The sequence below is a fragment of the Thalassophryne amazonica genome, chromosome 15, assembly GCF_902500255.1.
Source record: "Thalassophryne amazonica chromosome 15, fThaAma1.1, whole genome shotgun sequence".
Taxonomy (NCBI): domain Eukaryota; kingdom Metazoa; phylum Chordata; class Actinopteri; order Batrachoidiformes; family Batrachoididae; genus Thalassophryne; species Thalassophryne amazonica.
This window is the reverse complement of record NC_047117.1, coordinates 43,341,486-43,362,997: the sequence shown is the minus strand read 5'-3', so window position 1 is coordinate 43,362,997 and position 21,512 is coordinate 43,341,486. Positions and strand designations below refer to the sequence as shown.

Genomic DNA, 21,512 nt, shown 5'->3' with positions numbered 1-21,512 from the left:
GATTCAGAAACCGGAATATTGACCTTATCCCGAATATTAATGGCATGTAAACGTAGCCACTGCTAGAAGTGCGCATGCACACACACACACACACACACCTGGTCTTTTGTCTTGCCGTCTCTCTCTCTGATGTAAGTGGTGACAATTCTCTCAGTCTCTTCTCTCAGTCGTGGGTACGAGCCCAGCTGTGGACACACACACACACACACACACACACACACACACACACACACACACACACACACACACACACACACACACACACACACACACACAGACAGACAGAGAGCTGCAGGCGCCATGCTTACAGGATTAACACAAATGCAAGCTTACATAACTGTGCAAACACATCATGTACATGAACTGTTACACCCAACACCTAAAAGTAAATACACAAATATCACACACACACAAGTGTTGAGGAGGCATGCATGAAGGACTTCCCTATCAGCTTGAGATCTCCTATGAGAGAGTTTTGTATCATGTGTTCAAATTCTCTTAACTAACACAACAGCACATTATGTATCAGTTTCAGTTCAAACAGTCCTGATTTTTGTTTTTTTATTCCAACTACACCAACATTCAGTTCAATACAGCACCAAATCAAAAGTCACCCCAAAGCACTATACACACTATACAATTCTAGACCAGGAGTGGGAAACAGTGTGCCATGAAGGGTCATGCTGATGCAGGATCTCTGTCTCAGCGGGTGATTTTAATGATAAGATCCTCCCTTCAACTTAAAAAACCCAGATCATCTGCAAAATGACCTGTGAAGGTGATTAGTGTCATCTTGGCCCTTCATTCCCACCCCTGGCCTAGACGTTTTACACCCCATGAGGAGGACACTGTAGACCAGTAGTGGCCAACTAGCGGCTCACGAGCCGCATGCGGCTCTTTGCCTGGTGTCATGCGGCTCTTACGTTCATGTCCAAGTTTGTGTTTGTGTGTGTATTTATGTGCGTGTTCGCTTCGCTTAAGTTCAATACGGTAATTTTGTTGAATGTGCTTCACTTGGGTTCATTACGGTATTTCAAGATCATGGCAAATGCGCAGGTGCAAAAAGAAAAATTGCAAGAAGAAGAAGAAGAAGGTCAGGGGGTCGATCTTCTGTCAGATCTCAAAATGGCAGGGAAAAAATGTACTGCAAAAAGAAAATATGAAGATGAAAACAGGACGTTTCTAAGAGTGGGAGAATTTATATTTTTTCGTCGAACGTAATGGCAAGCCATTCTGCCTTATATGTCAGTCGTCATTGGTGCATTTCAAGGCTTCAAATCTTCAGCGTCACTTCAGCTCACTCCACGCTAACATTGACCAGGAATTTCCAAAAGGGACTGAACTTCGCAAGCACAAGCTGACCACTTTGAAAAGTCAGGCAGAAAAGCAGGTACAGGTTTTCAAAAAATTTACGAAGCAGTCAGAGACAGTAACACTTGCATCGTATAAACTGGCTTGGAACATTGCACGGGCTAAAAAGCCATACAACGAAGGGGAGTTCGTTAAAAAACGCATAATTGACGCTGTTGAAATCTTGTCTCCTGAAAACGACAAACTAAAATGCATGGCATCAGACCTCCAACTGTCCCGCCACACTGTTGAACACAGAATATCAGACATTAACACAGTTATTGAATCACAGTTGCACTCTGACCTTCAAGCATGCGAGTATTTCAGTGTCGCATTGGATGAGAGTTGTGACATACAAGACAAGCCTCAGTTGGCAATATTTGCACGCTTTGTGTCAAAGGAATGTGTGATCAAAGAAGAACTCCTGGATATTGTGCCACTGAAAGAACGAACCTGTGGCATAGATGTGAAAGAAACAATGATGGCTACATTTGAGAAAGCAAAACTGCCCCTACAGAAGCTAACCGCAATAGCCACGGATGGCGCACCATCCATGATCGGATCTGTAAACGGGCTCGTGGGGCTGTGCAAAGCCGACGAAACATTTCCCGACTTTTGGAATTTCCACTGCATCATCCATAGGGAGCAACTCGTGTCTAAATCGTTGAATTTAGACAACATCATGAAACCTGTGATGGAAATCGTCAACTACATCCGTACACATGCTCTTAATCACAGGCAATTCAAGAATTTCATCGCTGAGCTGGACGAAGAGCTTCCAGGTGACCTGCCACTACACTGCACCGTGAGGTGGCTGTCAAGGGGAAAGGTACTCTCTCACTTCTTTGAACTTTTGGATGCTGTGAAACTCTTCATGGAAGAGAAGAACAAGGACTATCCCCAGCTCTCGGACGCCAAATGGATTTTGGATTTGGCCTTTTTGGTCGACATGTTGGGCCACTTGGATAGACTGAACCTTACCCTGCAGGGTAAAATGAAAGTGCTGCCTGATCTGGTGCAAAGTGTGTTTGCGTTTGTCATCAAACTGAAGCTGTTCAAGGCGCATATTCAAAAGGGAGATTTAACGCATTTCTCCACTCTGCTAAAAGTTAGCGGGCAAGTCACCAGTGCCACCCTGAATAAGCAAGGAGCCAGATATGCAACTCTGGTTGAAAACCTGCACGAAACCTTTGTGATCCGGTTCTGCGATCTACAACTGAAAAGGCCACAGATCACGTTCCTCGTCGACCCATTTAATGCGGATACGGACTGTTTGAAAGCCCCTTTAGTCGCAGATGAGGCAGCCGCTGAGTTGGAGATGATTGATCTCGCTGAGGAGGACCAACTGAAACCTGCTTTAAGGGAAGGGACCACTGAGTTCTGGAAAAGTGTGTCAATGGAAAAATACCCCAATGTCAAAAGGGCTGCACTTAAAATACTGTCAATGTTTGGCTCAACGTACATCTGTGAGTCTGTGTTTTCTACCATGAAATATGTCAAATCAAAACACCGCTCTGTTATGACTGACACCCATGTGACACCACCCTGAGCCTGGTTCTGCTGGAGGTTTCTTCCTGTTAAAAGGGAGTTTTTCCTTCCCACTGTTGCCAAGTGCTTGCTCACAGGGGGTCGTTTTGACCGTTGGGGTTTTTCATAGTTATTGTATGGCCTTGCCTTACAATATAAAGCGCCTTGGGGCAACTGTTTGTTGTGATTTCGCGCTATATAAAAAAAAAGTTGATTGAGTTGATTGAAAGAATTGCTTCGAGTGGCAACAACGGAGTACGAGCCAGATTTGAGGAGGATTGTTCAAGGGAAGGAATGCCAGAAGTCCCACTAAGCAACATGCATAGTAAGTGCACACTATATTGATTATTGAAAAATGACTGGCCTGTGGTCTTGGTACTGTAGTAAATATGTCATTATCATGTTGGTTTGGGGCATTTGTTATTTGTTATCATGTTGGAGTGACATCAATCTGGCTGAGCCTGTGTGTGTGTGTGTGTGAGAGAGAGAGTGAGGGAGAGGAAGAGATGGTTGGGGGGGTGTGCCGATGTGTATGATGTTGCTGGCCTGTCGTCTTACTATTGTAGGGGTATTTACAATTAATCTGACTGAGCAGAGGTGTGTGTGTGTGTGTGTTTGTGTACCCATGTTCATGTGCCCGTGTGCTGAAGTGGCTCTTTGCTGTAACCCAGTAAGAAATGTGGCTCTTGGTCTCCGACTGGTTGGCCACCCCTGCTGTAGACAGTGGTAAGGAAAAAGTCCCTTGACAGGTTTGGATTTGACAGGAAGAAACCTCAAGCAGACCAGATTCAGAGGAGCGAACCTCCACTATGTCCAGGCTAACAAGTCAAAACGGATTAACAAAACACACAATGATAGGAATGTTGAAACTAAAGAACTACACATACACTCACCAGCCACTTTAAGTACACCTTGCTAGTACCGGGTTGGATCCCAGGTTTGTCTTCAGAACTGTCTTAATCCTTTGTGGCATAGATTCAGCAAGGTGTTAGAAACATTCCTCAGAGATGTTGGTCCATATTGACATGACAGCATCACGCAGTCACCAATTCAGCCAGTTTGCCCGCTCTCCTCTGACATCAACAAGGCACGCAACTGCCGCTCACTGGATATTTTCTCTTTTTTGGACCATTCTCTGTAAACCCCAGAGATGGATGTGTGACAAAATCCCAGTAGATCAGCAGTTCTGAAATACTAAGACCAGCCCGTCTGGCACCAACAACCACGGCACATTCAAAGTCACTTAAATCCTTTTTCTTCCCCATTCTGATGCTCAGTTTGAACTTCAGCAAGTCGTCTTCACCACGTCTAGATGCCAAAATTGAGTCGCCGTGTGATTGGCTGATTAGCAATTTGTGCTAATAACTAATTCAATCAATCAATCAATTTTTTTATATAGCGCCAAATCACAACAAACAGTTGCCCCAAGGCGCTTTATATTGTAAGGCAAGGCCATACAATAATTATGTAAAACCCCAACGGTCAAAACGACCCCCTGTGAGCAAGCACTTGGCTACAGTGGGAAGGAAAAACTCCCTTTTAACAGGAAGAAACCTCCAGCAGAACCAGGCTCAGGGAGGGGCAGTCTTCTGCTGGGACTGGTTGGGGCTGAGGGAGAGAACCAGGAAAAAGACATGCTGTGGAGGGGAGCAGAGATCGATCACTAATGATTAAATGCAGAGTGGTGCATACAGAGCAAAAAGAGAAAGAAACAATGCATCATGGGAACCCCCCAGCAGTCTACGTCTATAGCAGCATAACTAAGGGATGGTTCAGGGTCACCTGATCCAGCCCTAACTATAAGCTTTAGCAAAAAGGAAAGTTTTAAGCCTAATCTTAAAAGTAGAGAGGGTGTCTGTCTCCCTGATCTGAATTGGGAGCTGGTTCCACAGGAGAGGAGCCTGAAAGCTGAAGGCTCTGCCTCCCATTCTACTCTTACAAACCCTAGGAACTACAAGTAAGCCTGCAGTCTGAGAGCGAAGCGCTCTATTGGGGTGATATGGTACTACGAGGTCCCTAAGATAAGATGGGACCTGATTATTCAAAACCTTATAAGTAAGAAGAAGAATTTTAAATTCTATTCTAGAATTAACAGGAAGCCAATGAAGAGAGGCCAATATGGGTGAGATATGCTCTCTCCTTCTAGTCCCCGTTAGTACTCTAGCTGCAGCATTTTGAATTAACTGAAGGCTTTTTAGGGAACTTTTAGGACAACCTGATAATAATGAATTACAATAGTCCAGCCTAGAGGAAATAAATGCATGAATTACTTTTTCAGCATCACTCTGAGACAAGACCTTTCTAATTTTAGAGACATTGCGTAAATGCAAAAAAGCAGTCCTACATATTTGTTTAATATGCGCTTTGAATGACATATCCTGATCAAAAATGACTCCAAGATTTCTCACAGTATTACTACAGCTCAGGGTAATGCCATCCAGAGTAAGGATCTGGTTAGACACCATGTTTCTAAGATTTGTGGGGCCAAGTACAATAACTTCAGTTTTATCTGAGTTTAAAAGCAGGAAATTAGAGGTCATCCATGTCTTTATGTCTGTAAGACAATCCTGCAGTTTAGCTAATTGGTGTGTGTCCTCTGGCTTCATGGATAGATAAAGCTGGGTATCATCTGCGTAACAATGAAAATTTAAGCAATACCGTCTAATAATACTGCCTAAGGGAAGCATGTATAAAGTGAATAAAATTGGTCCTAGCACAGAACCTTGTGGAACTCCATAATTAACTTTAGTCTGTGAAGAAGATTCCCCATTTACATGAACAAATTGTAATCTATTAGACAAATATGATTCAAACCACCGCAGCGCAGTGCCTTTAATACCTATGGCATGCTCTAATCTCTGTAATAAAATTTTATGGTCAACAGTATCAAAAGCAGCACTGAGGTCTAACAGAACAAGCACAGAGATGAGTCCACTGTCCGAGGCCATAAGAAGATCATTTGTAACCTTCACTAATGCTGTTTCTGTACTATGATGAATTCTAAAACTTGACTGAAACTCTTCAAATAGACCATTCCTCTGCAGATGATCAGTTAGCTGTTTTACAACTACCCTTGAAAATAACTCAGACAGAACAATCGGAGAGAAAGAGTCTAACCAAATACCGGCATCACTGAAAGCAGCCAAAGATAACGATACGTCTTTGGGATGGTTATGAGTAATTTTTTCTCTAATAGTTAAAATTTTGTTAGCAAAGAAAGTCATGAAGTCATTACTAGTTAAAGTTAATGGAATACTCAGCTCAATAGAGCTCTGACTCTTTGTCAGCCTGGCTACAGTGCTGAAAAGAAACCTGGGGTTGTTCTTATTTTCTTCAATTAGTGATGAGTAGAAAGATGTCCTAGCTTTACGGAGGGCTTTTTTATAGAGCAACAGACTCTTTTTCCAGGCTAAGAGAAGATCTTCTAAATTAGTGAGATGCCATTTCCTCTCCAACTTACTGGTTATCTGCTTTAAGCTACGAGTTTGTGAGTTATACCACGGAGTCAGGCACTTCTGATTTAAAGCTCTCTTTTTCAGAGGAGCTACAGCATCCAAAGTTGTCCTCAATGAGGATGTAAAACTATTGACGAGATACTCTATCTCACTTACAGAGTTTAGGTAGCTACTCTGCACTGTGTTGGTATATGGCATTAGAGAACATAAAGAAGGAATCATATCCTTAAACCTAGTTACAGCGCTTTCTGAAAGACTTCTAGTGTAATGAAACTTATTCCCCACTGCTGGGTAGTCCATCAGAGTAAATGTAAATGTTATTAAGAAATGATCAGACAGAAGGGAGTTTTCAGGGAATACTGTTAAGTCTTCTATTTCCATACCATAAGTCAGAACAAGATCTAAGATATGATTAAAGTGGTGGGTGGACTCATTTACATTTTGAGCAAAGCCAATAGAGTCTAATAATAGATTAAATGCAGTGTTGAGGCTGTCATTCTCAGCATCTGTGTGGATGTTAAAATCGCCCACTATAATTATCTTATCTGAACTAAGCACTAAGTCAGACAAAAGGTCTGAAAATTCACAGAGAAACTCACAGTAACGACCAGGTGGACGATAGATAATAACAAATAAAACTGTTTTTTGGGACTTCCAATTCGGATGGACAAGACTAAGAGTCAAGCTTTCAAATGAATTAAAGCTCTGTCTGGGTTTTTGATTAATTAATAAGCTGGAATGGAAGATTGCTGCTAATCCTCCGCCCCGGCCCGTGCTACGAGCATTCTGACAGTTAGTGTGACTCGGGGGTGTTGACTCATTTAAACTAACATATTCATCCTGCTGTAACCAGGTTTCTGTAAGGCAGAATAAATCAATATGTTGATCAATTATTATATCATTTACTAACAGGGACTTAGAAGAGAGAGACCTAATGTTTAATAGACCACATTTAACTGTTTTAGTCTGTGGTGCAGTTGAAGGTGCTATATTATTTTTTCTTTTTGAATTTTTATGCTTAAATAGATTTTTGCTGGTTATTGGTGGTCTGGGAGCAGACACCGTCTCTACGGGGATGGGGTAATGAGGGGATGGCAGGGGGAGAGAAGCTGCAGAGAGGTGTGTAAGACTACAACTCTGCTTCCTGGTCCCAACCCTGGATAGTCACGGTTTGGAGGATTTAAGAAAATTGTCCAGATTTCTAGAAATGAGAGCTGCTCCATCCAAAGTGGGATGGATGCCGTCTCTCCTAACAAGACCAGGTTTTCCCCTAGAAGCTTTGACAATTATCTATGAAGCCCACCTCATTTTTTGGACACCACTCAGACAGCCAGCAATTCAAGGAGAACATGCGGCTAAACATGTCACTCCCGGTCCGATTGGGGAGGGGCCCAGAGAAAACTACAGAGTCCGACATTGTTTTTGCAAAGTTACACACCGATTTAATGTTAATTTTAGTGACCTCCGATTGGCGTAACCGGGTGTCATTATTGCCGACGTGAATTACAATCTTACCAAATTTACGTTTAGCCTTAGCCAGCAGTTTCAAATTTCCTTCAATGTCGCCTGCTCTGGCCCCCGGAAGACAATTGACTATGGTTGCTGGTGTCGCTAACTTCACATTTCTCAAAACAGAGTCGCCAATAACCAGAGTTTGATCCTCGGCGGGTGTGTCGTCGAGTGGGGAAAAATGGTTAGAAATGTGAACGGGTTGGCGGTGTACACGGGGCTTCTGTTTAGAACTACGCTTCCTCCTCACAGTCACCCAGTCGGCCTGCTTTCCCGGCTGCTCGGGATCTGCCAGAGGGGAACTAACGGCGGCTAAGCTACCTTGGTCCGCACCGACTACAGGGGCCTGGCTAGCTGTAGAATTTTCCACGGTGCGGAGCCGAGTCTCCAATTCGCCCAGCCTGGCCTCCAAAGCTATGAATAAGCTACACTTATTACAAGTACCGTTACTGCTAAAGGAGGCCGAGGAATAACTAAACATTTCACACCCAGAGCAGAAAAGTGCGGGAGAGACAGGAGAAGCCGCCATGCAAAATCGGCTAAGAGCTAGTAGCTGCGCTAAGCTAGCGGATTCCTAAAAACACGCAAAGTGAATAATGTGTAAATAATTTAGAGGTGATTCAGCAGAAGGAGTGCTTTAGTTAAGGCACGTGAAGATTACACTGGGAAACAAATCGTAATCTAGATAACTAGATCAATCTAACTGCGCAGATTAAACAGGGAACAGATACAGAAAAACACCGCTGTGCTCCGGAACAGAAATAAAATTAATACTGATAGAATAACTCCATTAATGTCAATTCTGTCATTTGTACGAAGTTAAAATATAACATATATCTTTTAATGTTAAATAATGCACTAATTCTGAAGTTTTGTAACAAACACAGACAGATGGTAAAGGATTATGTGTAAAATGTGCCTCCGCTAACACCGATTAGTTGACTCATTCATTCTATGTAAACCAACACGTTAATGTGAGGTGTGTCATGTGTTGGTGTTTACAGATAAATGTGCTTTTGTAAAATATGCCATTTTTTAATTTGTAAAAAAAAAGGAATTTTCAAGAAAAAAAATAAAAACAAAAAACAAAGCCAAGTTGTAATTAAGTAACCATCTGATATAACCGGTGTCAAAATAAATATAACACTGCCAACTAACTACTGGACGCTCAGTACTAGGGTGAATACTGCCATGAACACTACTGGCCATTAGATGGCAGTAGAGGCCTTGAAAACCTGCCAAAACAAAATTCCAGATAATACATGTCTGCTACGTTTGCAGATACGTTTGTATGCGTGGAATTTAATAAATGCAAACTGAATTTCAGACAATATCTCTGGAATAAAGATGACAGACGGTGTTTGGCATAAGCAGGACTCTAATATCAAACAGGAATCAATTGCAATGATTTCAACTGAAAATAATGGAGGAGCAACCAGTGCTTCTTCTGGCATTTTTACATAAAACAAACAATAACAACGTCTATAAACCCAGAGAATATATTCATGAGAGTTTTAGGCACAATATACAGAGTTTAATGCTGTAGTCCATGTGGAGCCTGATCAGAGCGTCTCAAACGCATTTCTTCTGTTGTGAATGTACTGAGGTACCCATAATGGGAGTGGAGGCAGACAACACCGCCGAAGTCACCGCAGGAGGAGGAGCCACATTCAGTCTGTAATAGCGGGCGAAGGTACAGGACGAAGCCCACGTAGCAGCAGCACAAATATCACTCAAAGGGACACCTCTCAGTGCAGCCCAGGAGGTGGACACCCCTCTGGTGGAATGGCACGTAACCTTAGGAGGCTGAAGACCTCTAGACCTGTATACTTGTAAAATGTACTTCAACATTCGGACAGGACACAGGGAACCTGAAACAGATAATCCTGGATCAGAATGCGGGACATACACAGCCAAGGAAACTGGCTGGTTAACATGAAAAGTTGAAATTCTCTTAGGTAAAAAGGACGGATTAGGCCACAGCGTAACCCCAGATCCGTCAGAATTCCATCGCAAACAGTCCCCAGCGACTGAGAGGGCATGGAGCTCTCCCACCCGCTTATCCGAAGACAGTGCAAGTAGAAAGGCAGTCTTCACTGACACCCATTTAAGATCAGCACTTTCAACTGGTTCAAAAGGGGATAAGCTTAAACCTTCCAGGACTAGAGGAAGGTCCCATGAAGGTACGCGTGCAAGCCTTGGAGGCTGCAAACATAGAGCACCTTTCAAAAAATGACACACTAAGAGGTGTGAACCCACTGACCGGCCATCAACGGAGACGTGCCGGGCAGAGATTGCAGCAACATAAACCTTCAAAGGTAGCGACAGAAAGTCCTTTCTCCAGCAGTTCTTGTAAATATGTGAGGAGAATAGGCACAGGGCAATGCTCCGGGTCTAACTTTTGTTTCTCACACCACCGCGCAAACAGCTTCCATCTGTTGTCATACAAAGCCCTGGTAGAAGCAGCACGTGAATTAAGGATAGTCTGAACAACAGCCTGGTCACAAGAACTTAACAAGGAGTCTGGCCCCTCAACGGCCACACATACAGTTGAAGGCGTTCTGGGTGAGGGTGCCAAATCCTCCCCTGTAGCTGTGACAACAAATCCTTCCTCTCAGGGAGAGCCCAAGGTTCTCCCTCGAGGAGTTTGTAAATCATGGGAAACCAAATCCTCCCAGGCCAGAATGGAGCAACCAGAAGCACCCTGTGGCTGCTCTGATCTATCCTGTGCAGTGTCAACATCAGCAGCGGGAGAGGAGGGAAGGCATAAAGGAGGCAATCCGGCCACGGGTGAGCCAATGCATCCTGCCCCAGCGGGCTGTCTGGTTCCAAGAGGGAGTACCATCGTGGGCAATGTGTCGAGGTGCTTGAAGCGAAAAGGTCCACTTCCGCTGCACCATATTTCTGCCAGATCATTTGGACCACAATTGGGTTCAGTCTCCACTCTCCCGGTGGTGGTTTCTGTCTGGAGAGTAAATCCGCTGTGCTGTTCTGTACACCGGGCTGATGAACTGCTCTGACACTCTGAAGGCGAGGCAACGCCCATAAGAGAAGCTTCCGAGTTTCTGCCAATGAGTGATTGGACCTGGTGCCCCCCTGATGGTTTATGTGATAGACTGTTGACGTGTTGTCCGACCGGACAAGAACATGTCTTCCTCTCAGGGCTGGGAGGAAATGCTTGAGAGCCAGTCGCACAGCGCGAAGCTCCAGCACGTTTATGTGTTGGAGTCTCTCCTGGGGACTCCAGACACCCCTCACCATCCTGTGATTCCACACGGCCCCCCAACCTTTGAGTGATGCATCTGTAACAACCACCTCTCGGCGAGAAGGAACAGAGCCTAGAGGGACACCCTTGCAGATGAAGTCCACGTTCCCCCAGGGTTTGAGGTGCAGAAGGCACTGGTTGGAGAGTCGTACAAGCCTGTGCTGATGCAACTTCGAGTTGAGGCCTAGGTTGTTGATCCAAATCTGTAGGGGACGTAAGAACAGAAGTCCCAAAGGTACCGCTAGCGACACTGCAGTCAATTTGCCCATCAACCGGAGCAGCAAACCAAAAGGCAGTGACACAGCCCGTTGAATGTGTGAGACGAGACGAATTACATCGTCCACTCTATTCGGGGATGGCGATGCAGTCATAGTCAGGGAGTTGATGGCAATGCCGATGAAGGTCGTTTGTTGACTGGGAACAAGAGAACTCTTTGCAAAGTTCACTGAGTCCTAAATGAGAGACATGGTTCAGTAGAAGAGCTGTGTCGTTGTGCGCCTGCTCCTGAGTCGGAGCGCAGACAAGCCAATCGTTTAAGTAGGGTAGGATGCTTAATCCACGAGCTTGCAGTGGGGCTAGTGCTGCAGCCATACATCTAGTAAATGTACGAGGGGCAAGAGAGAGGCCGAAAGGAAGCACCCTGAACTGGTATGCCTGACCTTCGAAAGCAAAGCGGAGAAACTGCCTGTGATGAGGCGCCAATGGCACATGGAAATAGGCGTCTTTTAAGTCGACACTTGTGAACCAGTCTCCTGGTGTGATAGTTTGAAGGACGTCTACTGTGCGGAGCATGTGAAACTGCAGCACTTTGATATAACAATTCAGACGTCGGAGATCGAGGATAGGACGAAAGCCGCCATCCTTCTTTGGAACAAGGAAGTAAATTGAATAGAGCCCCCTGAGCTGGTCTGATCTGTGAACTGGCTCTATGGCCCCCTTCTCCAGGAGTTCCAAAATCTCCCGTTGTAGGGCAGCAGACTGCACCGAGTTGGAAACAACAGTCATCCTCACCCCATTGAACTTTGGAGGACGACATCCGAACTGAATTCTGTAACCTTCGAACAAGGTTGAAATGACCCATGGGTCTTGAAGTTGAGCCTCCCAGTGGCTGAGTTGATTTCGTGAAAAACGGCTGGGGGCCAAACATTGGCAGTCAGACCCGACCACCTCTGCCTCGCATCCCTGAGGACCTCTGGGTGCGATTACTGGAAGCTCTGCGAAACCGTTCAGTTCTCGGGGGTCTGCCCATAGGCTCACGAAAGGCAGGCTGCTGGGAGAGCTGGCCCTCAACTGCAAAAGCACGTGCAGCTCTGGGAGTCGGCTGAAGCCTGGATGTAGAGTAAAAAGCTGTAGCACGTCTGACTGGCTGAGGTCTGGAAGACCCGTGTAGGTCAACAAACTGTTGCCGAGATTTACTAGCCTCGACAGCACGCTCTAAAGTTTGTTGGGCCGCAGATCCAAATACTTGGCCTAGAAGAACCGGCAGCGAATGGAGTGTGCCTCTGCAGGATTTGGAAAGGGGGGACTGCGCAAGCCACACCTGACGTCTAGTGATGGTAAGGGTTGACATCAGTCTGCCAAGCTCTCTGGACATATAACTAAAGGTTTGGAGTGAGGCATCACTAAGACTTTGCGTAGCATCATCAACCTCTGCCTCCCTCAAAGACTTTGAGAGGGCAAGGGCTAAATGGGACAGTGAGTTGCCTAGGCGACCGACGCGAGCAGCTATGTCATAGCTTTTGGTGAGGAGGTCATCAGTGACCCTACACTGAGGGCGTGGGCAGCGAGCATCTGGCCGAGCAGCATCAGCTGGAGCCACAACCAGGTTCGCAATAATGCTGTCAACGGCGGGCATACGGTTCAGACCATACTGCGCTGAATCACACATAGCGCTAAGGGCTCTGCAGTCCTGTGATAGATGGGTCAATGATTTGGGGTCCACCCAACATCGGTGGAGCTCCTCGATATATGGTTGTGAAACTGGAACGTTGAACTCAGGCTTCTGAGTGACTTTGAAAAAGGCACTTGAAGCGGTGGTTTCCGCAGGGGGATTGTCGACCCCAAGCCTGGATAAAGCCAACTGAACAGCTTGCTTGACAAAGGATAGTCCAGGTTCGGTTTGCGGCATGGACTCTGCCTCGGAGGTATGAGAGCCCACTAATGAATGGCTTGGAGAAAGACTCCTCTCATCCTCATCCTCCACACAGTTTATATCACTTGTCATGTACAAGGAATCAGTTGCAGCAATAGACATGACATCGTCCTCCTGCTGAGTAACTACATTGGTCTGATCAGCCTCATTAGGGACAGCAGGAACTGTCACTGCATCCTTAGGCTGTAGATTCAGAAGCAAGGACTTAATCTGAGCAAACTCAGAAGTCAACGTTTCAACCTTTTCAGCCAAAGCATGGTCATGAGTAACCTTCTTAACAGAAGGGGCTCCTGCATGTGGGCGTTTACGGCGCTTTGGGTCCTTCCTGGGGTTGGAGGCCAAAGTTGCACTAGATATTCCACTTTCCAATAGCAGATCTCTCTGCCAGTGGCATGCTGGCACAATTAAGGCAGGCATCGCCAGTCAGGGCTTCCCTCAGGTGTCCGATCCCAAGACAGGAGGGGCAAAACATATGTCCATCATCTGGGCTCAAGGGAGCCAAACAGGTACTACAGCCATGCAACAAAGGCCCTGTCAACATTGTCGAGTGCGTGCAGATGGCTAACGCAAGCCCTGATGGTTACAAATGGAAAGACAAAGTGTGAAGCACTCACAGCCGCAGACTCGACACGAGGCACGGAGCGTGAAGCACTCACAGCCGCAGACTCGACACGAGGCACGGAGCGTGAAGCACTCACAGCCGCAGACTCGACACGAGGCACGGAGCGTGAAGCACTCACAGCCGCAGACTCGACACGAGGCACGGAGCGTGAAGCACTCCAGCCACAGACTCGACACGAGGCACGGAGCTTGAAACACTCACAGTGTAAAAGCTAATACAAGGCCCGGAGCGTGAAACACTCACAGCCACAGTAATAACACGATGCACACAGCCGAAAAAACACTCAGCCCAAGTGCTAAGTCACTTAGAGCAACGATGACAACACTAGCTGCTAGCGGAGCTGTTAAACTTAGCAAATGGCAGCAGTGCAGACAAAGTACTTCAAGGAGTGGAAAACACTCACGGCAAGCCCAACACAGTACACTATACTGGTTCTGATACACACACTACCACGTAGTTAACGGGGTTAGCGACACAACTAAACAAATAGCCAGCTTTCATCGAAACAACACAGCTAATGTGCACAGAGGAAAATATCCAGCAGGGCAGCGGCAAGATGCGCACCTGGCGTTTAGGAAGGTGTACTCACGACAGGCATCAAAGAATACAAAAAACGGTGAAGCCGTGTCTCGCAGCCTCTGGAGGACGTGTGCAGTGCACGTAGCTCCAACCGAAGGTGGGTTGCGAGGCTACAAGCGAGAGCGGCAATCGCAGCTAAATGCGTTCTCAACCTCTAAGAATGCGAGAATGTAGAAAAGAAGCGAGCGCTGGGTGCGTCTGGTATATAAAGACAACCAGTGACGTCACCCAGGTCACATTCAATGGTGTGACTTTGTTGGTATATATTCTCGACCTCTGTGCTGCGCACATGTAGTTATCCAGGTGCTAAAGCACCGCCCTCTGGCGGTCAGGAGGAATGAAATAGAACTACGCATCTACTATAAAACATTTAACAGGTAGGTGCTTAATTGATTTTAGATTTCATAGATGTTTGTAACTATTCAGCTTTGTTTACCACTTCTGCAAAAATACGTTAGCGGTCTAAAAATTATTGGCCCAAAACCTATCGGAAGATAATTAGTCCGATGATGGTTTTCAAAGTTATCTGGAAAGCTAATCCGATAATGAAAACACTATCTTCGATAATTAGCGGTTAGCGGAACTAGCCCACCACTGAGTTTGGGGTGTTGAATCTGAATCTGAGCTCAGAGTTCCTTTATCACGTCACATTTTTTTGCAATGTGCATGTTCCGTATTGATGGATTACGCAAAAGTTGCTCACGCACTCACGTGTTTGATGCCACTAATCATGCACAAAAGCAGCTTCAAAAGCATAGTTTTTAAACCAGTTTCACAAAATGTGAACAAGAGCTGTAATATCATTTATGGTGCTGAAGAGGTGTGCAAGACTGCAGCTTTTGCATCAATGCTTGATACGAGAAATATGTTTTCATATCTCAAAAAAGTAATGTGATTTGCAAAAACTAACACCAGATTTGAAATTCAGCACCCCCAAATGATCCAAAATCCATTGAGAAACATCGTATTGACCAGTGTTATCAATCAATCAATCAATCAATTTTTTTTTATATAGCGCCAAATCACAACAAACAGTTGCCCCAAGGCGCTTTATATTGTAAGGCAAGGCCATACAATAATTATGTAAAACCCCAACGGTCAAAACGACCCCCTGTGAGCAAGCACTTGGCTACAGTGGGAAGGAAAAACTCCCTTTTAACAGGAAGAAACCTCCAGCAGAACCAGGCTCAGGGAGGGGCAGTCTTCTGCTGGGACTGGTTGGGGCTGAGGGAGAATTATCTGATAAATAACTCAGAAACTGAAATAGCTGGAAAAAAAACCTGGTAACACCACAAAAACTTTGATTCCACTGCATGAACTAAATACATACTCCTGACATTTGATCACATCTAATTCAGCTTATGAAAAGCCATTTCTAACAGGACTTTGACCTTGAAAATTTATCCCAATTAAAAATTTTTGTGGAATTGGAAACTAGCGTTGGTGGAGGTTTGCGCTCTACGAGCGTGGTGCTCTAGTTCTGTGTGTGAGTATTCCCACTCATTTGGTCTCATGCGATTTCCCATACCTTTTTAGTAGGATGGACTTGAATGAACGTGCCATGCCAGATTCTTGAAATACACGTAATTCCACATGATTGTATAAATTACAGGTATAAACCTCTTCGATTCCACCAGTTTGTTTCGCCAAGCCTGGGAATACTTGTTTTTAAGACACCCGCTGAATTACATTACCTCACTCAATCACTCGTCTTCAACCACTTAGTCCAATAAAGGGTCACAGGGGGCTGGAGCCTATCCCAGCAGTCATAGAGCACAAGGCAGGGTACACCCTGGACAGGACGGCAGTCTGTCGCAGGGCCACATATAGACAAACACACATATTCACACCCGCACGCACACCTACGGACAATTTAAAGTTTCCAATCCACCTAACCATGCCTTTTGAATGTGGGAGGAAGCTGGAGTACTCGGAGAACACGCAAACTCCATACAGAAAGGCCACATGTGGGAATCAAACCCATGACCTTCTCACTGTGAGGCAACAGTGCTAACCACTATTCCACCATGCTGCCCTTTACATTAGCTTGTGTAAAAAAAAAAAAAACACTTGCACAGTATGATTTCTTTAAGTAAGAGAAAAATCCTCATACGAGAGAATAAAAAAAAATATGATTTGGCATTTCTTCTTGATAGCAGTTCAAATTGTCATCTGATTTGCTATTTCAGTTCTACTTCCTGCTGCAATATTTTCTCAAGCTGATAGTGAGATTCATCAAACAGGGAGCAATAATGAAGAAAGATCAGGTTAGAGTCCAGAGATGACAGCATAGGGCGAGGTACACTGTGGTGGGATTGACAGGTGCACTTATGAATGTGCAGAAAAAGCTGCATCACGCCATCAAAAAACAAAGAAATAAGTCCATTGCTGTTTCAGGACCTAAGCAGGAAAATTTTTTAAAACTTGAATAGTGAGTCAGGGTGATGGGTTTGGGGGGAGATTGCAAGGTAGATTATGGGGTAACTGGAGGATTAGAATGAGAAGGGTGTGTTTCAGTTTTTATTTTTAAATCAAGTGTAAAGGGTTGCAGTGAGGTGGGCCGGGTTTGAAGCAGTGTTGAGGGATGATGATCAACAACGCAAGAAAGTGACACTGGTACAGAACGCGGACAGCAACAAGTTAGTTCATCTTCCTTTCCTTTATTATTAATGACTTCCAGGAACTTTGTTTTAAATATATATTTCTATCCTCTGTAGTCACGTTTTCTATTTCGCCATTCTTTACCTTTTCAGTGCACTTCCTGATCAGGGCCACGAGCTCCGTGACGACGAGGTCGACACATTTCAGACAGGGGTCTTTCAGCTTAATGACCTGCTTTTTCACTATAGCCTCAAACGCCAAGTCTGGGGTAAACAGGCCTGTCCTGTGGGGGGGGGGGGGGGGGGGGGGGGGGGGGGGTTGTCGGGGAAGTCGGGTGTTTAATGCCAAGTGTAGGAGAGGGGAAGGCGTGGCCAAGGTGAGGAATAAAAAAAGGTCAGAGGAATCAGGCAGGAAAGGACAGAGTGGATGGAGAAGTTTTAAAGGTTAGAAATAAAGAATTTCAAAAGGGAGGAAAACAAAATGAAGATTGAATGTGACAAAGGAAAAAAAGAAAAAAGCATTTAGTCATGTCAAAAACAAGCTGCGGGTTTTCAAAGTCCTTGTTGAGCAAACCTGTGCAGGTTTTCATTGTCATCAAGGAGGTTATTTAAAGTTCTTTACCTGGAATAGATAAACTACATTTTTTGGATCCATTTAGACAAAAAAGTGGTACTAGCCAAGTAAAAATACCGTATTTTCAAGTGTATAAGTTGCCTCTTATTTATTTTTACGTGTTGGGAAGTTTTGTGACTTATACATGGTGCAACCTATATACCAATAAAAACACTCATTATTAAAAATAATAACTTTTATAGCAATTTTCCAGGAATGAAAGCACTAAACCAAATAAACTAAAACAGTAAAATAATAATTGTTAAAAATAAAAAAGCATACCAAATAATGCACATGATCCCAAATTAAAGAACTGCTAATACAGAAAAAAGTGTGACTTGTACGAGTTTTTTTTTTTTTTTCCTCTTCAAGAGGCATCTTTCATACAGCTGACTGATATATCATTTGGCTAGTGAAGTACGAACATGCTGGTATCTTGCCAAAATGAAAACTTTCATTTTATTGAACAAACAACTCAGAAAAACACTTTGGCTATTGGAAATTACTACATAGCTTGTCCAGTGGAGGGCACTCAAACACTGTTTACAATGCTGTCAAGCAAGGCTGGGACCCCCACCACTCCTTGGTCACATCAGCTACAAGAGACAAAAACAAAGCAACCAGCTGCCACTCATTGCCAATCAGAGTGGGTGTTTTACATAGACCAGAGACAGCAATTTTATTCCTGCCAGCTCAGCAGGGCCAAAATAGATGAGATGTCTATTCAGGGCCAGCGCTTGGCATAGACCAGGGGTGGCCAAGTTCGGTCCTCGAGAGCCACCTCTCACTTCTGGATTCGACACACAGTGCAGTGTGTTTTTATTTTTTAACACACAAACACGCTGCTTCACTTTAAATATGCAGTAAGTCTCTGTGTGAGAACACGGAGTCAATAAGAACAGACAGTGAACTGTGCAGTTGCACACACACTCTCCAGGTGTATGGTGCAAGGGGCCGACCCGCAGGGGCCAGGGGTGGGAAATCACTAGTAATAAAATAAATAAATAAAATGTAAAATGAGCAAGGCAGATTAAACAGATTAGATTTCTAGATGAATTAGTTTTCATAATTCTTTATTTATTTAGAATAAATAAAGAATTATGAAAACAATGATGTGTTTTGTTTTAGTTTTTGGTGCCATATGCCTGGAAAAATAAAGTCATGAACATGATAAACTAGCCTGATTTCACCTGCCTCTGATAAATGCTCAGAAACCTTAAACTGTCAGGAATCTGAGTTTTGGTGACATCATCCTTGGTCCTGCCTCTCAATTCGCTCCATTTAAATGAATGAAGGAAAACTCAAACTTTTTACAGTGTGAAATCAGCATTTTTATGGACTTTGATGGTGACTGAATCAAAATGGTTAAAATCTGTTTTGCGAGGATACAGGAAAAATGACTAATGTTGCTTATTAGTTGGAAAGATTTTCTAAACATACTATTTTGAGGAGGAATGTGAAGAGGTTTTTTTAAATCGTGCGCCTGGTACAAATAGCAGAAGTGGAGCACAGCACAGCATGAGAATGATCTTCAAAACATGTATTATAGCTTTTCCTTTCGTGTGGTCAGAAAAAAAAATTATTAAAGTATGTTTCCTCTCATGAAAGCATGGAAATGGCTGTGGTTTGTGACACAGCACTGCATCAAGCCAAGCTAAGCTGCTAAATTCGCAACAGCAGCCAGTCTCGCTGAGGAAGCCGTGTCTATGATCACAGAGTCGGACAGAACGTGACGACGAGTGCTGTTAACAGGAGAGCTGCAACATTGACCAGCTTCAGCGTTTGCGCTATTGGCCAAGCTGAGCTAAACCAATAGCTAAGCTAAGCTACGGGCAGCCAGCTTCTGGTAGAGCAACACTGTTTTGCTGTGAACAAACAGACAGCCGCATCACACAGTGGAACAATAATTCTACAGTGAAATCAGAGACGCTGCTTTCACATATGTAATCATTTCTTATTCCGTCTCATTGAGATATATGCAATGTTTGTTTTCTTTCTGAATAGACCTCAGCTTACAAAGAGGCGGAGATGGACTTAAGTTGATCGCAAAATACAAGAATTTGATTTGAAAGCCAAAAGCAAAGCCATATTACATTTGGAGACAAAAACAACCCAGATTAACTGTGTGTACTGGAGTAAATCATGAAGTGGACACAGGGGGAGTGACCTTCAGACACGTGATGGTCAGCACCTGAGGTTACATCACTTTTATGGCTAAACATGGCTCTGAACTGGGCAGTGCAGTCTCGTTTGATGCAATAATTCTAGATCCAGGGACGGCCCTCGTATGTCCCCATCAGAATTAGGACTTTCTCTGAGTTTTTGAGCAAATTACACACAAACAAACTGAAAATGTAAAGAAAAAGTGACAATGTGCTGGAAAGTGGACATGTGTTAAAGTTTATGACCCGGAGCTCAAACATGTCGAGTCGGTTGTTCAGGCGAGAGAACACAGCTACTCTGTCAAAGTGAGTGTGCTAGAACGTACTGACATGACCTCTCCCATGTGCCTTGTCTTCCCTTCTCCACTAGAAGTGAAAAAAAAAAACTTTTTGGTGATTGCAGCCAAAAACAAAACAGTACCATTTTCCCATGTGAAGTGATGCTGTGTTTGTGTTGCGCCACGGCAGGCTGTCACTGGAAGTGGTCAAATCCCGAGACATCATGCAGGGGTTCAAACGAGATTGCACTGCCCTATAGCATTTTTCAGATGCTATATGGCTAATTTTATTTTTATGACCCACATCACGACTCATGCCAGTTAAAGAGTTGGAACTAATCAGTCAGAATCTGACATATTCTTTTAAATATAAACTTGATTGGTGTGCGATATGCCCCTTAAAGATCCACTTTTGCAGCCTTTTTAAAGGCATTTTTTTGCACATAATAATTATAAGTATTATTCATCATCATAATCATATTCTAATAATTTGGAAAAAATAAGATAATATTTAATAATATATCATTGTCACCATCCTATTTGTAATATTTAAGAACAAAGTAATTTTCCCTAAACCCCAGGAGCTTCATATACTACATACTGTAAGTATGTATTGTATTATTTTTAAAAAGCTTGCAGAAATTAAAGATAGATGCAGTGAGGAAATCCTACTCAAATACAGAAATTTCATGTGACGTCACTGTCTGTCTTATAACAACAGCACGGTAGTCTGTCATAGCAGAGCTACACGGTGCCATGAAGGACCCCCGTGCTGTTATCATAAGACAGACAGGCAGACAGTTATGGCAGACCTGATTTGGATATAATTTTAGTGCTACGTTATAGTTTTGTGTTGTTTTGTTTGTATATTCTGTTTCTATAAGGCCCACTGTTACCAACTAAAACACACACGCACCTTTTCATTATTCATTTTGTGGGATCTGTCAGGACTTTCTAAATATTTGTACAAAATCTGAACTGGAACTCTAGTTTTATTTCTGTTATTTCATTTCTAATTTATTATTTTTCATTGTTATTTATGTTATTTTAGTGCCTCTGTGTGTTTGATCAACAATTAAACCTTTAAGGTCAGTCATTCGGCTGTATTGACCCTCAAAAACTCCATCTGTCTGGGTTAATTTTTTTTTTTTTTTTTTTTTTTGTGGACAGGTGCATCTTATACTCTGGCAAATACGGTACCCAATAAAATGCATTATGTGCAGTGATAGTGGAATGTGCTTTAATGAGTGCCCCCTGCTTTAAATCTGGCCTGCAGCTTATTTTTGAAGTAAGGTGTACCAGTCTGCCTGTTTCACACCACACAGCTGCTCAGAGACACTGCAGCACTGCCCATCATATTCAAATATATCCACATGTGAACCTCAGAACAGCAATGCACA

The 21,512-nt window shown here is 43.9% G+C and overlaps 1 protein-coding gene across 5 annotated transcripts in view; it reads right to left on the bottom strand.

The window, feature by feature from the left end:
- The window catches only part of LOC117525655 (dynamin-2-like), a 138,618-nt gene that overhangs the window by 43,031 nt on the left and 74,075 nt on the right, over window positions 1–21,512 (bottom strand). For 3 of the 5 annotated variants that reach the window (XM_034187567.1, XM_034187568.1, XM_034187565.1), the window contains exon 11: window positions 99–185. In XM_034187567.1, the coding sequence (XP_034043458.1) occupies window positions 99–185 (87 nt within the window). Of the gene's footprint in view, window positions 1–98; window positions 186–17,204; window positions 17,344–21,512 lie in introns of all 5 variants that reach the window. The other 2 variants (XM_034187569.1, XM_034187566.1) reach the window with 1 other exon arrangement.